This window comes from Podarcis bocagei (genome assembly GCF_964188305.1).
Source record: "Podarcis bocagei genome assembly, chromosome: 5".
NCBI lineage: Eukaryota > Metazoa > Chordata > Lepidosauria > Squamata > Lacertidae > Podarcis > Podarcis bocagei.
Genome location: NC_138129.1, coordinates 97,784,114 through 97,801,968, shown reverse-complemented (window position 1 = coordinate 97,801,968; position 17,855 = coordinate 97,784,114). Strand labels below are relative to the sequence as shown.

The window sequence follows — 17,855 nt, the reverse complement described above, 5'->3', positions numbered from 1 at the left end:
CTCCATATTAGCTGAGTAGTTCATTCACTGCTGCACTGTACTGGGACCCCACATTACTCTGCTAAATTTTGGGAACATACTAATAAGCAACATCAGGGCTGCTTGCCTTCTTCACAATGAACTTCCTAGTCAAAGTGTTGCTATGTTTTTGCTGCAAATGGCTAACACTCCTCTGGATATTACTCTTAGTACTAATAGTATTTATTAAATTGATATAGCCTCCCATTGATAAATATTTCCTGGGTAGCTTACAAACAAGACAGCAAATATTACTTTAAAACATACAGTAGCTTAAAAGTGTGGGTGAAAAATAAGGTCTTCACCTTTTTCACCTGGCATGAAAAAGACATTAGGAAAGCCTTCTGAGGTTGCTATTCCACTGTCAAAAAGGCACTCTTATACAGACCTGTTGAACTACCAAAGCCACAGTACAAATGCAAAACCAACTTCTAAAATCACGAGACCCCACACAAACATAGCTCAAACACCAAGTTTAGAAATCCTGACTGGCAATGCCTACTAATCTTTCCAGATTTTTATTGGGTACAGCGTATGCTCTTTAAATACATTCTGGATAGGACAAGTCATTAGAGAACAGAAGCAGATGGAGACCAGCATATAGTGTAAGCAGCAACTTTCATTCGGTTGACTGCACACAAAAGTTTCAAGCTTTAATACAAAGCCACAGGATAAGGACAAGGACCACAAGGCAACGTTTTCAGCCCTTGCAGCTGAAAAGTTATCTACCCCCAAAACACAAATAAAATCACAAAATCCCAGAAGCTGGAAGGTACCCCAAGGGTTATCTAGTCCAGCCCCCTGCAATGCAGGAATCTTGCCCACAACCGTCCCTGGGTGGGCTTGAACCACCAACCTTCTGGTTAACAGCCAGGTGCACTGATCCATTGTGCTATAGGGGATTCTTCGTTTTTGTTTTTGTTTTTAATGATATTTATTGAAATTTTACAAACAATAAAGAGTTACAAAATTAAAAATAAGAAATAAAAAGAATAACAATAATAAAAGAAAAAGAGATACAAAAATACACAGACAAAATACATAAAAAGAAAAAAAAGTCAAAAAGAAATCAATATTTTCATATCTTATATTTCATTTACTTGTTTCCTGACCTCCTCACACCCCCTTTTTTGTATTCCAGTTCTGTCAGGGAACTGACATCAGAGTGAAAGGAGAAGGAGAGGCTCCCCGATTCTGCAGGAGAAGGTACCAGCACCAGGGGGGAGACGCAGCTTGGTAGAGGGGGAAGGAAATCGGCGTAACACCAAGGATCCAGGAGGGCAAATGGGGGAAGCGGGGGAAGAGCTCCGGGATTCTTCCCTGGACATCAGTGAGGAGAGCACTGGTCCTCCACTACCCACGCTCAATCAAGACTACTCAATCCAACATCCCTTTAAAATTCATTAATTTTACAGTATTTCTGCAAGTAGTCTTTAAATTTCTTCCAGTCTTCTTCCAAGGTTCTTCGTCTTTGTTTGAATGGCGCAGCATCAGTAAACCTTAGACTGTGCCTTAAAAAGGAGATATATCTTGATAAATAGCTCCACTTTCAGTGAGAGGAGCTCCTTATTCAAAGGGCCATAGTTTGCTTTAACAGATGTCATTTCAATAGCACACAGGAAGGCTCCTGAACTGGCATCAGAGGAGTCAAAGGGGGGCAACATGATCTCCTTAGGCCAGAGGTGCAACAAGCTCTTTTTAGCATCTAGAACTGGCTCTGAGGACCATTTCCTATCCCACCCTAAATCTCTAGACTCAACCCCTAAAGATGGAGGATCTGAACCCACAGTCATCACACCATCCACACATAACGCTCACTTCCATATTGTGCACATCACCAAAAAGGACACCAGCAGCTTAATTTTTTTAAGACATCATGTACTCCAAGAAACTCTCTCCTGTATTTCATCTAGTTGAAGGTCGTGGTTGCTGCTTTCACAGCCCTAAGTCAAAGAGAAAGCATACAGAAAGCTCAGAATAGTGCTTTCTACACAACCTCAAGCCCACTGCAAGGCAAAACTGGACTCGTGAGTGCCAGACTAAGCACAGGCGACGGGTAGATGAAAAGACCACTGTAGTCATTCCTATATGCTGTCTTGCTGATGGAACTGGTAATGCAGACACGGTCTCCAAAACAGTCTGCCTATCGACAGGACTGAGCAACTGCAAGTCCAGCAAGAATTTCCCGGCCAGGGTCAGCCAGCAACCACCTTGCCCCAACTGCAACACCTGTGAATCCTTATCACTAGTAAGTTTTCAGATGAAAATGACGGTGTACATCCTTATACAGAAATGCTGAAAACCTGAGCCAAGGAGACAAGTCACCAGCTGCCACAGATGTGGAGCTCTCTGGCTGCAAAAATTCAGCTCTCATTCTTAGGATGCTACTGCAAGAGAAACAAGCTTCCAGAGTCATCCCTACAACTTCAGGACTAGACATGTAAGAGGGTTCAAGTGGAGTCCATTTTCAGGAACCACAAAACACACCTACAGTGAGGGGTAGGAAGTATTTTGGTTGTTGTTGTTTAGTCGTTTAGTCGTGTCCGACTCTTCGTGACCCCATGGACCAGAGCACGCCAGGCACTTCTGTCTTCCACTGCCTCCCGCAGTTTGGTCAAACTCATGCTGGTAGCTTTGAGAACACTGTCCAACCATCTCGTCCTCTGTCGTCCCCTTCTCCTTGTGCCCTCAAACTTTCCCAACATCAGGGTCTTTTCCAGGGAGTCTTCTCTTCTCATGAGGCGGCCAAAGTATTGGAGCCTCAGCTTCAGGATCTGTCCTTCCAGTGAGCACTCAGGGCTGATTTCCTTCAGAATGGATAGGTTTGTTCTTCTTGCAGTCCATGGGACTCTCAAGAGTCTCCTCCAGCACCAGAATTCAAAATTTGCCCGTTTGCCCTCTGATGAAGAAATGACCAGTCCATAATTTTATTGGTAGGTTTATTGTAGCTGTGAGAGACAGAATAACATCAGAGGGCAAACGGGAAAATTTAGCAGGGGATAAAATACTTTTCCCCCTCACTGTAACCACTGTAACCACTTGGAACCTCTCCAGGGATCTGTTGGATCAGGCCAATGATCCATCTAGTCCAGGATCCTCACAATGACCAACCAGAGGCCGGTGGGAAACCAGCAAACAGGATTCAATTCCAAGGACACTCTCCGCTTCTGTGGTATCCAGCAACTGGTATTCAGAGAGTCCTCAGGAAGAAACAGGGCCAGGCATCTGAAGACCTGGCTATTGCTGATGCAACACTGCTGCAAATCTAACTTCAAAAGAGTCTACTTTCAGGACCTCACCAGATAAACATGACATGGAATTGTGTGTTACTTTCCCCAAACAGTGTGTGTTGTAAAGCAGTCTTGGGGGCTGCAACTGAGAGTGGGAGAGTGGCAGGAAGAGAAGCTTCTTATCCCTTTCTCTTGTAACCCTTTCCTCTCCAGTTGTTTTTCAACTCAAAAATGCATGCACATACTCACTGATGCTCTCCCACTTGAAGGAGAAAGTGCATGGGGGCCCCATATCTTGTAAGCAGCTTGGGAGGAGAACACTGAGCTAAAAATTTGCCTGAGAAGACTTAAGAACTTTTTCCTTGCCTGCCCATCTTGAGTGTGTGTGAGAGAGGGAAAAACACAGTGTACCATATTTTTCGCTCTATAAGACGCACATTTTCCCCTCCAAAAATTAAGGGGAAATGTGTGTGTGTCTTATGGAGCAAATGCAGGCTCCATGGCTTCAGCGATAGCAACCCAAAGCCTCCAAAGCGCAGTGGGAGCGCCCCCGCTGTGCTCCGGAGGCTTCGGGTTTCCATCACTGAAGCCTGGAGAGCGAGAGGGGTCAGTGCACACCAACCCGTCTTGCTCTCCAGGCTTCAAAGATAGCCGCCTGAAGCCTCTGGAGCGCAGCGGGAGCTCCCGCTGCACTCCGGAGGCTTCGGGTTCCTTTCGCTGAAGGGTAGGTGCCCCTTCAGCTAAGGCGCAGCGCCCTTTCAGCTAAGCGGGAGGAGAAATGGAACGTTTCTCCTGCCGCTTCGCTGAAGGGGCGCTGTGCAGCGAGGGGGAGATTTTTCCCCCCTTGTTCTCCCCCTCTAAAACAAGGTGCGTCCTATGGTTGGGTGCGTCCTATAGAGTGAAAAATACGGTAATTAAATGAAGAGTCCTAGAAACAGCCAGCATTGTGGTTGTCTGCTGAATAGCTCCCTATGTTCAGCTCCAACCCTTTCTGCTGTTGCCTTTGGTAGATCAGGTCAGTTTCCTTTCTACACAACCCATCATATTCAAATCACAGTTTTTCTTTATATAGGATGAAGAGGTCTAAGGTTGCAAATATGAACCCAGATGACTTTTGCACCAATTAAACTGCCCTCTTCCTAACAGAGGTTAACAACATACACAGATACAACCTCTTCCTTCCTTGCTATGAATTGAATTATTCCCATCAGACTCCAAAGGCCCAAGCACTCAGAGGCTGCTTGATATGGATCCCGCATCAACTGAGCAACAATCTAGTTTCACTCCATCTTTTTCCTGTTCAAAGGTACTAGAAAACTAAATACATAAAGGTTATTACATTCACTCATACGTGTTTTTCTAAGCTATATGCTATCATCCTTAGTGGCTTGGTCACTAACAATGAATATTGATTAATGATCAATCAATCAAGGTGGACTAGGAATCTGTCCACAGCTTTTTTCAGAACCTTCAGCAATGTGAAGAAGTAATAAAAGTGTTCCTCTGAGCATATACTAAATCCTTGTTTACTGCTGTACCGAATTCTAGCTCCCATGCTAGTAATTCCTAAAATGTATGTCAGGGCACAATGGTATGCTGCCTGCAACAAATAATTAAATTGTGATGGCTCCTGAGTGCCAAAAAAGCCAACATACAAAATAGCCTGCCTGCCGGAACTCTGCATGATAGGAATAGAAGTCTATACTTATGTTACACACGAACACAAAGCATTCACTGTACAAGCAGGAGGACAAAGCATACCTTCATGTTTGTGCAATCAGTGTTAGTGTGAAAAGTGTCTCTAGAAATGATGCACTATGCTCACAGGTCTCCCTTGTGTGATCAGAAATGCTGATTGCCCCATGGATGGCCTCACACACAACTGTACACCCATAGGCCCCTTTCACACTAGTGCTGAACATATGGAAGCTGAGGGGAGATCAGCAGGTGTGCCCATGTCAAGGGCATACCAGCACGCATGATCTCATTTCATTCAGTGCATTCAGTTAACAAGGGGGTGATGACTATCTTGCAGAGGTCTTTTCTGTTGCCTCCTTCCAGGTGGCCTCTGCTGGGAGGATGAGAAGTCTATCCAGTCTCTGAATCTGGTGTGATTCAGCTCACCTGAACACTCCAGATCCAGAGATGTAGAAGCACCTACTCTTGGAGGGGGTTCTCGACTCTAAGTTTGTCGCCTTCCAATCAGGAAGTTTGCCTGAGGGAAGGAGGGCAACGCTCACTTATCTTTTCTCATGTGAGCATGCCACCAGTTTCAATGAAACAAAAGTGTGACCCACTTTTTATCAGAAAATTTGGGGCCACTGCCCTGGACCTTCTATGTCTTATTTCTCACGACCTTCTTGCTCCTTCCCACCTGTGTCTTCTAATTACAATGCTCCTGTGCCTAGATCAGCTTCCTCCTGCCCACCACAACATTCCCTTCTCCTCAAACCTTTCAACTATGGCACATTTAGTTATCTCTTCTCTGTAGTCCTGCATCTCCATCGTTGAGCGCTCTCCTCTCATTCTGCACCATGTTTATTATTCATTTTCTTTTCAACATTATAACCCCACCGAGCAAGCACCATGTCACGTTTGTGTTAAACAGTTGAAAATAAATAATGAACAGCTACAAATCAAGCTATTTACATACATGCAATTATCACAGCAACCCTCTTAAGATTTTACACATACTCCAAGATCCGGGTTTCCTCTGTTCTCTCACACACCTAAAAGTTCAGGAGGCTGAAAAAGCACAGATTGGGAGAGAAGAAATTGTTGGTGGTTTATCCTAAACTGTATTGAGACTCCAGTTATGCCCCCATGGGTTGGCATTGTGAGTGGGGAAAACCTTGGCCTGAATAGCACAGGCCTCCGCTGTGTGTTGCCATGGCAACCTCACCAGGTCTTTCTGCAGCAGAGGCTGTAGCAAATGCGCCAAGAGCCCAATTTGCAGCCACCCCATCGCTGCAACTGAGTCATGGGCACGAACTTCTGTGTGGAAGCCCAGAGGCATATTAACATGTAGGGATGAAGTAGAAGTTTTTTGGTGGGGTGGGGAGGCAGGAATTCGATTCGGTTGTTTGGGAGCTTGCCTTATGCCAACTCTGCATGAGCCAGCACTAGCACAATCTGCTCTGTCTATATTTACCATGTACATTTCACAACCTCAGCTCTCTCTTTTCCCTCCCCCACCATACACCCACCAACACAAAGACACGTTGCATAGACCACAAGGGACTAGTAACAGCTGTATACTAATATACCACTGCAAAGAAAAAAACCTCACATACATAAGGACATTTAGCAATATAATGAAAGGCGGTATGTGAATTCTAATAATAATTATTATTATAATTAAACATTGTTTACAATTAAGCCATTTTAGCTGATTCATAATGTACGTTTCAACCAATTCATATCTGCATATTTGAACAAGCACATGCAGTGCTCTTTTCAGTAACTGCTATAGGCTTGTGAAACTAATTAACTAATTAACTAACTAATACCTGAGCTTTATATTTTCCAGAAGTACTATAAAACTTTGTCTTGAAATAGTATTCTGTGGCTAGGAATAAGCAGGTGTTAGTAAAACTAATTTTTTTGTGGTTTTTGTTTTGTTTTTATTTGTTTCACTATTACTGCACAGTGGCCTGATTTGCACATCACACTTAGTCAAACTTTGCCTTAGTCCAAACTAAGGGCCAGATTTGATGAAGTGAAGGGCCATGAGGACCAACCAAAGGGCCAATCAAAGCTGTTGATCTTTTTTTTTTTTTTTTAGGACTGAAGTTGTTGAGCTTTTTAAGTTGTCAAACTTTTTTAGGATTGAAGTTGGCAAGGTTTTTTTAAGGATTTTACCCCTGGAAATAAACAGCTGCAGGGGCCAGATTAAACCAACCAGGGGGCCGGATTAGTGGAAATGTATGAGTGTATGGACTTCTGAAGAGAAGCTCACATTTGCTTTGCTCCAAACCCAGCCTTTTGTTCCTGCACCACACTGAGCTAAGCCAATGGCTTAGCATGTCTTCCGAACCTGGGCTAAGTCTCATTAAAAGGTAAAGGTACCCCTGCCCGTACGGGCCAGTTGTGACCGACTCTGGGGTTGCGCGCCCATCTCGCTCAAGAGGCCGGGAGCCGGCGGCGTCCGAAGACACTTCCGGGTCACGTGGCCAGCGTGACGAAGCTGCAACTGGCGAGCCAGCACCAGCGCAGCACACGGAAACGCCGTTTACCTTCCCGCTATAAAGCGGTACCTATTTATCTACTTGCACTTAGGGGTACTTTCGAACTGCTAGGTGGGCAGGAGCTGGGACCGAACGATGGGAGCTCACCCCGCCGCGGGGATTCGAACTGCCAACCTTACGATCAGCAAGTCCTAGGCACTGAGGTTTTACCCACAGCGCCACCCGCGTCCCAAGTCTCATTAGAATCATATAAACTACCAGCACTTCAGACTTCTCCAGCTGCTCTATACTCTATTAATTTACCTGAAGCAGCCTGTACTGAGCTGTCTTCTGAAGCAGGATGTGCTGAGTAAACTAATCATGATTGTTTGAAAAAGGTACATTTAAAAGAAACTTTGGCATTCTTTGCCCATCTGCAAGGATTTCCATGGTGTGCACTGTGGTCAAAATGCATTTTCCACAACCTAGAGACTGAGGCAAGTAGGCAGAAATATGAAGAAGAGGAACTCTATTGCATCCATGAGCTCATGAAGAAATATTTTTAAAGGCATTCCAAACATCTCCCCAAAAGCCAGAATAAGAGTGAGTTGGGTTAGGCTATTTGTATTGGTTAGGGGTTTGGGGAGACAGATTGTTGCTGTTATCGATTTTTGTATCATAATCTTAGAAATTATTGTGATTCACGTGGACATTGTTTAATTTGGTTCCGTACTTTTGAGTTAAAGCTATGGTTTTCCCAGTAGTGATGTATGGAAGTGAGAACTGGACCATAAAGAAGGCTGATCGCCGAAGAATTGATGCTTTTTGAATTATGGTGCTGGAGGAGACTCTTGAAAGTCCCATGGACTGCAAGAAGATCAAACCTCTCCGTTCTTAAGGAAATCAGCCCTGAGCGCTCACTGGAAGGACAGATCGTGAAGCTGAGGCTCCAATACTTTGGCCACCTCAAGAGAAGAGAAGACTCCCTGGAAAAGACCCTGATGTTGGGAAAGAGTGAGGGCACAAGGAGAAGGGGACGACAGAGGACGAGATGGTTGGATGGTGTTCTTGAAGCTACCAGCATGAGTTTGACCAAACTGCGGGAGGCAGTGGAAGACAGGAGTGCCTGGCATGCTCTGTTCCATGGGGTCACGAAGAGTTGGACACCACTAAATGACTAAACAACAACTTTTGATGCTTTATTTATTGTTTATGACCACTTTTTATGTTTGTAATTATGTAAATTTGCAGTGTTGTGTGCCACCTTGAGCATGGTTTGAACTGTTAATGGAAAGGTGGCATACAAATAAAACTCTGTACATATGTATGTATGTAGCGTTTGCCAAGGCCAGGTGTCAAAAAATAGGAGACTGGCAGTAAAAACTAGGGCCACTTTGATGTAGGCCCTCAGAGAATCACAGACCTGTAGGCTCTTATGTGGAAGAAATGGAAGATCTCCTCCAAATCAGTCCCTTGCTAGCTGGCTAGCTCTAGAGCTGATGGGGGGTTACAGGTTGGATGATGGAGAGTTAAAATAAAAGGCCACTGTTCTTTCCTTCACTATCCTTTGTCACATATGCTCTCTGGATGGCTCTTTTCTCTCTCTCTTTACTTTCTTTCGTTGTTTCCTCCCCCCGCCCCCCAAAATCCCTACATACTCCAGACTCCTACACTAGGACAAAAAAAGAGTGCTTTGCTGATAGCCACTAAGAAGTGATAAAACTAGGTAGCACTTCACTTTGCAGGTTGGGACTCACTTGATCAACCTGTAGTCTGAAATAAACAGACACAGGGTCAAGCACATTGGTCTGTGTTTCAGCGTTAAGCGTGGACCAAGTATATATGATAGTGAACATCTCAATAGCTATACTAGATAGGGTTAAGTTGTGAGAATGCAACAAATCTGACAGTATTTTTGGACAGTAGAACTTTAAGGTGTGGAGGGAGGACACACAGCTGCACATCAGGCAATAAGAAGAAAAACAACAACAGGACTCTGCATATCTTTATATAATTTGCATGCAAGAGATAAGGCACATGTGGAAGGACCATGCAATGCAGACAATACTGAAGTTTTGACGGATGCATGAGTCATTCAAGCAGAAGGTGAGCTGCATATAGATGATTGGAGGGTGTTGTAATAATTACGTAGGGAGAATTAGATTGTTGACAGAATGAGTGGGGGTTATGTACTGATATCATAAAAAAAACAAATATAGCAGCCTGCACAATTAAATTTTACTTTGCTTATAAGATTGATAATCATTTTTAGCTCAACAAATGAGCAACTGACGTATATTTGTTTTGGGTCCTGAGATGAGAGATTTACCTATTTTCCTTCAAATAATGCACAAGCTGCATGATAAACACATTTTAACAGCGCTCATGCCATGATGCGTTGACCCAGTGTAGCACAGTGACCTAGATGGGGAAGCTGTAGGTTCAAATCTTCCTCTGTATGACCATGCGTGTGCTATGTGTACACATGCGTGCATGCATTGTGAGGTTTGTGTGTGCAGGTGGAGATGCCCACTTTTGTCTTGGGCATACCCACAACTGGCATGCAACCACAAAATGCTATCCAATGCAGAATGAGGCACTACAGCAATGAGTTTGGGCAATGAGGTGGCTTCATTATTATCAGATAATGGAGGCATACAATTTGGACAAGAAAATTGGCTTCCAGGTGGAAAAATCAAAATTAGAAACAGAACTGCTAGAACCAAAAACTAAGATTTTGTCAAAGATGTATAACTTGCTGTTGAAATGAAATACTCAGGATGAAACGGTGAAATCTGTTATGATTACCGTAAATGGGCACAAGATGTTGGACATAACATAATGATGGCTGACTGGGAACAGTTATGGACCACAGGTATGAAGTTTACAGCATGTAACGCCTTAAGAGAGAATATTATGAAAATGATATACAGGTGGTACATGACACCCGTCAAGCTTGCAAAAATCTATCATTTGCCCAATAATAAATGTTGGAAATGTAAAGAAACTGAAGGTACATTCTTTCACCTTTGGTGGACGTGCCCAAGGATTAAGGCTTTCTGGGGGATGATCTATAACAAAATGAAAAAGGTATATAAATATACCTTCCTGAAGAAACCAGAGGCCTTTCTCTTGGGCATGGTCGGCCAATTGGTGCCAAAGAAGGACAGAACTTTCTTTATGTATGCCACAACAGCAGCAAGGATACTTATTGCAAAATATTGGAAGACACAAGATTTACCCACTCTGGAAGAATGGCAGATGAAGGTGATGGACTATATGGAACTGGCGGAAATGACTGGCAGAATCCGAGACCAGGGAGAAGAGTCGGTGGAAGAAAATTGGAAGAAATTTAAAGACTATTTACAGAAATATTGCAAAATTAATGAATGTTAGAATGATGTCTGAATGAAGTTAAGTGGTTTTAGCAGCAATGTTATTAAGGTGTATGTAAAAATGGATTGTTAATAGATGAAAATTCAAAGTTATAATTTATTAAGTTAAAGGATTAAGATAAAAACAAAGAGGGAAAGGAATTGCTGAATTAATTAACAGAACTGGAATACAAAAAAGGGAGGTGTGAGGAGGTCAGGGAAGTAAGGAAATGAAATGTAAGGTACGGAAAGACTGATGTGTTTTTTCTTTTTAAATGTTTATTATCTTGTTTCTGTATTTTGTATTTTTATTTTTTTATTTCTTTCTTTTCTCTTTTTCTCTATGTAATCTTTTCTTTGAAACTTTAATAAATATCATATAAAAAAAGAGTTTGGGCAATGAGGAACATCTAACCTACAGGCCAAATTAGCCCCATTTGGCTCGTGATGCCAGTTCTCCCCAGCCATGTCCAATTGCACCTGATGTCATATGAACAACAGAACTGTTTGTCTGCTAGTGGGAATTGCAGAGCACTGCAGGGATTGGGTCCACTCAGGAACGGCTAAGGGAGCTGGGCATGTTCAGCCTGGAGAAGAGGAGGTTAAGGGGTGATATGATAGCCATGTTCAAATATATAAAAGGATGTCACATAGAGGAGGGAGAAAGCTTGTTTTCTGCTGCTCCAGAGAAGCGGACACGGAGCAATGGATCCAAACTACAAGAAAGAAGATTCCACCTAAACATTAGGAAGAACTTCCTGACAGTAAGAGCTGTTTGACAGTGGAATTTGCTGCCAAGGAGTGTGGTGGAGTCTCCTACTTTGGAGGTCTTTAAGCAGAGGCTTGACAACCATATGTCAGGAGTGCTCTGATGGTGTTTCCTGCTTGGCAGGGGGTTGGACTCGATGGCCCTTGTGGTCTATTCCAACTCTATGATTCTATGATTCTTGAGTAGAGCTCCCAAATGGAGTCAATCCCTTTCAAAAACAGAGTTTGCATGAAGCTGAGGCCAAAAGGAATGCATATGGCTGGTGCAAGCCTGGCAGTGATGATAAAGGCATTCCTGCTAAGTAAAATATTGGGACCTTGCTGGAACTTCAGGAAGGGAGGAAAGGGTTCATCCTCACCCTCCTACACAATCCAATCTCAGTGAAAATTATCCTCCCACATGTAGGTTCTGCTTGTTTTAAACTCATGATTACAAGCATCAGATCATGTTTGGCCGCAAAGGTGCTCCTGTCAGTTAAAAGGGGATTGAGTCTGGTAGCATTACATTCTCAAACCTATGTCACCTAGAGAGGATGACATAGGATTGCACCTAGCACATCAGGGTGCCTGAGGGGTTCCTGGTGCCTGAGGTGACTGACATGGAGGAGAAGTGAATAGCAAAAGCCCTCAAGCCAGGCTGAAAATAGCATGCTGTCTTCAGTTGCCTCTTCACCCTGAGATTCTGTGGCTTTCCCTGAACTCTTAAAGCTAAATCCCTGAAAATTCAGGTCAAACCCTGAGACTTAATAATCCAAGTCATATCTCAAATGTTCACTCACCAGCATGTGCACATTTTATGGAGGATTTTGAGAAAATGTAACCTGCTACTGCATGCACAAACGGTCCCTAGCATGGGTGCATGGCTTCTGTATACAAAAAAGCAAAGTACACGTCTCCTGCAGCATGCAGAAAGGAAACCTCAAGGACGCCTGGGCCTTTTATGTGGTGGCACCTCAGGTTTTGAACTCTCTCCCAGAGGTTTGCCTTTGTCCTATTGGAACCTGGTAGAAACCTCCTTCTCCAACCCCCTCAGGCTTTTCAGACCTGTGTTATTATAATTTAAATGTTACCTGGTTAGTTAGGCCTTTGCCATTGCAATAATGGTGGTGCATTTTTAGACTCTGGAAACTCTCGTGCCGCCATATGTCACCAAATAATGAAACAAATAGATAAATAGATAAAAGAAACCTGCTTGGCTTCTATGGCTAGTATCAGAGATCAGCACCTCAGGATGTTCCAGGAACAGCAACCTAGTTGCTTCTAAGGACAAGCAACCGCCACTGGGAGATTTGTGACCCCTTGGTGCAGAAGCCTCTGTGCTGCTGTAACCAGAGGCACCACCTTCTCTTCCCCAAACTCCCCCTCGGACCCCAAGCAGGCAGGCAAATGGCAGCTCAAGGGCCTGCTGCCTGGGCACAGCATCCCTGCCTCTCTGGGCAAGCAAGCAACTGACCATGGCAGGCCACCTTGGCCACTGGCAGCACCCGCTGGGCAGGCCCAAGCTCATTCCTCAAGCTGCCCAGAGACTGGAAGGGGTGGCAGCTGCCCCCACCTGCCCCCTCCAGGTGCTGCACTGGGGGCAGGTAGGCCCCGCCCTGCTTGGCCCTGGCCTGCCCCGCAAGAAGGAGGCCCAAGTTCAATCCCCGGCCTCTCCAGGGAGGGCTGTTGGGAGAGACTCCCTCGCCTGAAATCCTGCAGAGCCGCTGCCAGTCCGTGTGGGCAATACGGAGCAAGACGGCCTCATGGTGTGGCTCAGGAGGCGGCTGCTCTTCCCGTCGGGAAAGGCGGCTGAGGGAGAAGCAGCTGCCGCAGCCTCCGCTCTCGCTCCGGGAACGACCCGCAAGCGCCACCCGGGAAAAGGGGCACCGCAGCGACGCCTCACGCCCGCTGGGCCCCGTGGCGGAGCCGAGCCGGTGCCTGCCGTCGCCTCGGCTGCCTCACCCGCCGCCGCTGCTCAGGTGGCAAGGTCCGCGCAATCTCTCGCTCGCTCTCCGGGCCTCGGCGGGGAAGGGTGGCCGGCCGAGCCAGCCGGGGCGAGGGCCCCTGGAAGCCCGGCGCCGGCCAGGCCAGGGCCGCGTGCGGACGGGAAAGGTCACCTCGCTGGGCGCGGAGCAGAGGCCGAGGGGTCGGGCGAGGGAGGCCGTCCTGGCGGGCCGGACTCACCCAGCACGAAGTAGGGCAGCTCGGTGTTCTCCAGGTCGTCGACCACCACCATCTCCCCCGGGAAATCGTTGCGCACCGAGAAGAGCAGCTTGGGCTCGGAGGCCGACGGGCTGTGCATGATGCTCAGGTCGTTCTCCCTCAGGAAGGGCAGCGCCGACACCGTGATGCTCTTCAGCTTGCACTCCATCTCCTTGGAAGGGTCCCCGTCCGCCTCGGCCGGCCCCGCGGCGGCGGCGGCAGCGGCAACGGCGGCGGCCCCGGCAGCAGCGGCGGCGGCGGCTGGGAGGAGGCGGCAGCAGCAGTAGCAGCAAGAGAGCAAGATGCAGAGGCGAGCGAAAGCCATCTTGAGGCTGCGGGCGCCGAGCGAAGACGCTCCCTGGTCCAGAAGCGGGGCTCTGGGTGCCTGCTGCTGGGCGATGCGACCGGGCTGCGGAGGGGGCGGGCGGGCGAGAAGCGAGCGAGGGAGGCCCTTTGTCTGCCGCCGAAAGGGAGCGCAAGGCAGGCGGAGGAGGCGATCACGAAAGCGGGCTCGTCTCCGTTCCCGGCGCCTTCCTCCTCCTTTGCATCTTCTTCGCCGCGCACTCGCGCGCTCAGGCTGCTAGTCGCCACCTGGGTTGTGCAGCGCTGCTGGGGAGGGGAGGGCGATGCACAGCTACGTTTGGGGGTGCAAGGAGGCTTCCCTTTTAAAAAAGAAAAAAGGCCCTTCCGTGCCCCTGAACGTGCAAGTGAGAGAGGCCACGGGAGAGAAGCCCCGCAGGATCAAAACTCCAGCATCCTCTTTGGGGGAATCATGCAGGCAGGGAAGGAGGATAACAGCTTCGCCTGTCCCCCAAGTATTGGCATTCAAAGGTATACTGCCTCTGGAGGCTATGCTTACCTGTTTTGGCTAATAACTGCTTATAAACAATACGGTTTTTTGGGGGGTGGATTATCCAACGTGCATCTTTTGAATCCCCACTGCTATCTCAAAACACTTTAAAAAAATCCTTTTAACCAAGTGAAAGCTGTTGGTTGTTTTTTTTAATGGCTTTAGAATTCCATTCATATTAACGGGGCGTAAAATGCAAGGGCTTCTGCTTACCTGGGTTGTGTTAATCAAGGGACTTTGCTTTTGGAGTATTTGTTGTTTATGAAGATATTGATTCCCTAGTGGAGAGTCTCCCTGTGAACCTGGAACTCTGTAAGGAGACAACCCAAGGCCCGAATCAAAATATGGAAGCTTCCTATGTTATTTTTCTCAATTTGAAACACACCTTTCAACCTTATTGAGACTTCACAGCAGCTCCCTCAATTAAAATGCTTGCACAAATGAAAGCAATATGAATGTACAGACATCTGTCAACTTACACAGGGGTTACGTTCCAGGAACAGTGTGTTATAAGTCAAAATCGCGTATTGTCAAAACACCCTGGGTTCAATGGCAGGTGGGGTTGCCAGTCTCTCCCCCCCCCCCCGATGCCTGCACTGTTTCTGTCCCCCCATAATCTTTTTGAAAAGTATTTTACCAAGTGCAAAACGCTGAATAAGCACAAGTTAAATGTGTGCAAGTTGCAAGTTACCTGAATATTGGATTTTCTTGTGAAATCTCCAATCTTATACCCGCTTACCTGAATGAGCCTCACTGGTCTCAGTAGGACTTACTTCTGAGTAGACAGAATTATGCAGTTGGAAGCAGCGGCGGAGCAAGCCGATCAGGCGCCTGGGGCGGCGCGTGCGCTCTGTGCCCGGGGCCAGCCAAGGCAGGACGCTCCGCGGGGCCTCTGAGGAGTCTGTCTGCCTCCTCCCACTTAGCTTCCCTACAGCTGAGGGGGAGGTGGCGGGTGGACCATTTGGGGCAGCGCGGAGCCTGCGGGCGCCCAAGCCACCGCGTCACTCCCAGGAGAGACGCGTGGCTCGGGTGTGCTGCAGGCCCCGCGGTGAGTTCCGCCAAGCATTTTGTCACCCCCCTCAGTGGTGACACCCGGGGCGGCCTGCCCCCACCACACCCTCTTCCTCCATCCCCAGTTGGAAGGGATCCTGAGGATCATCTGGTCCAACCCCAAGAATATGCAGCTGTCCCATATTCGGATTGAACCTGCAACCTTGGCCTTATCAGCACCATGCTCTAACCAACTGAGGTATCCAGGCTGACATGTACAAGATCACACTACAAATGTATCTGCTGATACATGGCTTCTCTGTTCCCCATTTTGTCTTCACAACAATCGCTTGAGGTAGGCTTGGCAGCACAATAGTGACTGGACCAAGCCGTCCCAAAGTGCTGCATCCAGCATACCATCCATTACACAACAGCTGCTTTCAAGTGCAGCCGCAATTTCAAATATGCAAAGAATCAGGGTTCACGCACATTACTCAGGAGCAGGACAGTGCCAAAAGCCCTCTCTGGTTCAGAATGGGTCTAATGTAAAACCAGATTAAGTTGAAACATACAAAGTCCACCAGATTAATCTATTTTAAAGAAATCCATTCATGATTTCTTTTGGTTGGAGCTAGTATTTGTGAGGATGCCATTCTATATACAGAAGAAAACCCAGATTTACTATCAACAAGAAGCAGGAAGAGGTCATGTCTCCATGGTGAGTCTACCATTGTGTTACGTGCATGTGTAAAGCTGTGTCTGTCATAGTCACACTTTACATTTTTTGCATTACACTTAATTAAAAATACAGTGGAACCTTGGGTTGTGAACGTGATCTGTGTGGGAGGCACGTTCGCAACCCGCAGTGTTCGCCCCCCCTTTCCCAGAGTTTTTTAGGGAGAACGGCGCTGCCAGCAAGGATGGAGGAGGCGGGCAGCGGCTGGAGGGTGGCTCCTCCAGCGGGGAAGAGGCGGGGGCTGGACGCAGCGCCTCCTGGCTCAGCTGGCCGCTTCGTGCCAAGGTGACCACAGCAGGCGGAGGCTCCAGGCATATGGCGGAGGCCGGCGAGGGCAGCAAGCTGATGCCGGGAGGTGCCGCATCCAGCCTCCGCCGCTTCCCTGGCACCCTCCAGAACTTGGCACCCTGCACCACTTGCCTCTATGGGTAAGACGCCCCTGAGTCTCTCAAATTCAGAAGTAAACAGAGATTTGAATCCGGATCTCCAGGGCAAAAGTCAACACAATACCCATAGGAGAATTGCTTGAAGTAAAAGTGTGTTTTGCAAAATTTGTTGCACACCTGTGAAAGTGGCCCGGAGGATCTGGCCCATGAGGTTAGAAAAATCTTCCACCTCTGATTTATCCACTTACATGGTTCCAGTCCAGGCCCCTCATGATCTCCATTTTATCCAGTCACCTTTGACCTATACAGCCATGTGTATCCAGCAAAGCCTTTCTACCTTCCCAAACACTGATTCTACCACCCAGGCTGGATCACACAGGAAAGGTTTTAGAATCTGAAAAGCACTTCCTTTCAAAGCTATAGACTCCACTTTCTGTTCTTCAAGGCCCTTTACACCAGCATGCCAGGCAGAATCTAAGCACAATGAGAACTTGATTATTCTCCCACTGATGGCCTCAGCAATGGCAACTAGTAACTGAAAGGAAAGGGCTCTCAGCTGGATCTGGATCTAGGCAGGATAGAGTGGTTCCTGTGTGGTGCTCCCTCTCCCTCTAACGGCCTCAGCCATCTAGATGTTTATGATGGGAACATGAGGTTCTCGCCAACCCTTCTCTGCACCCTCCTTGAGTCTTTTGCCTGCCTGGAATGTGTTTTTGAACAGCTATTATGCCTCTCGCATGCCTGGATGAAGGGCTATGTGTGTGTGTGTGACTATCTATGTGTAAACCTCTGACTTTTACATGGCTGGGAAGTAGCCTAGTGTTACAAAAATAAGAGATACAGTGGTACCTCGGGTTACATACGCTTCAGGTTACATACGCTTCAGATTACAGACGCCGCTAACCCAGAAATAGTACCTCGGGTTAAGAACCTTGCTTCAGGATGAGAACAGAAATCGCACGGCAGCGGTGCAGTGGCAGCGGGAGGCCCGATTAGCTAAAGTGGTGCTTCAGGTTAAGAACAGTTTCAGGTTAAGAATGGACCTCTGGAACGAATTAAGTACGTAACCAGAGGTACCACTGTACTATTATTTTGCTTCTGGTTGCAGCCACCTAAAGTATTGAGGCCAATGGAATCATGTCTGAAGCAAGTATTG

At 46.9% G+C, this 17,855-nt stretch overlaps 1 protein-coding gene and 1 long non-coding RNA gene across 3 annotated transcripts in view; both read right to left on the bottom strand.

The window, feature by feature from the left end:
* The window catches only part of ASTN1 (astrotactin 1), a 243,585-nt gene extending 228,857 nt beyond the window's left edge, over positions 1-14,728 (bottom strand). The window contains exon 1 of one of the 2 annotated variants that reach the window (XM_081194294.1): positions 13,720-14,728. In XM_081194294.1, coding sequence (XP_081050420.1) covers positions 13,720-14,062 — 343 coding nt within the window. In that variant the 5' untranslated portion in view covers positions 14,063-14,728. The remainder of the gene's footprint in view (positions 1-13,719) is intronic. The other variant, XM_081194293.1, reaches the window with a different exon arrangement.
* The window catches only part of LOC308587148, a 283,237-nt gene that overhangs the window by 230,465 nt on the left and 34,917 nt on the right, over positions 1-17,855 (bottom strand). The gene's annotated exons all lie outside the window — the stretch shown is intronic.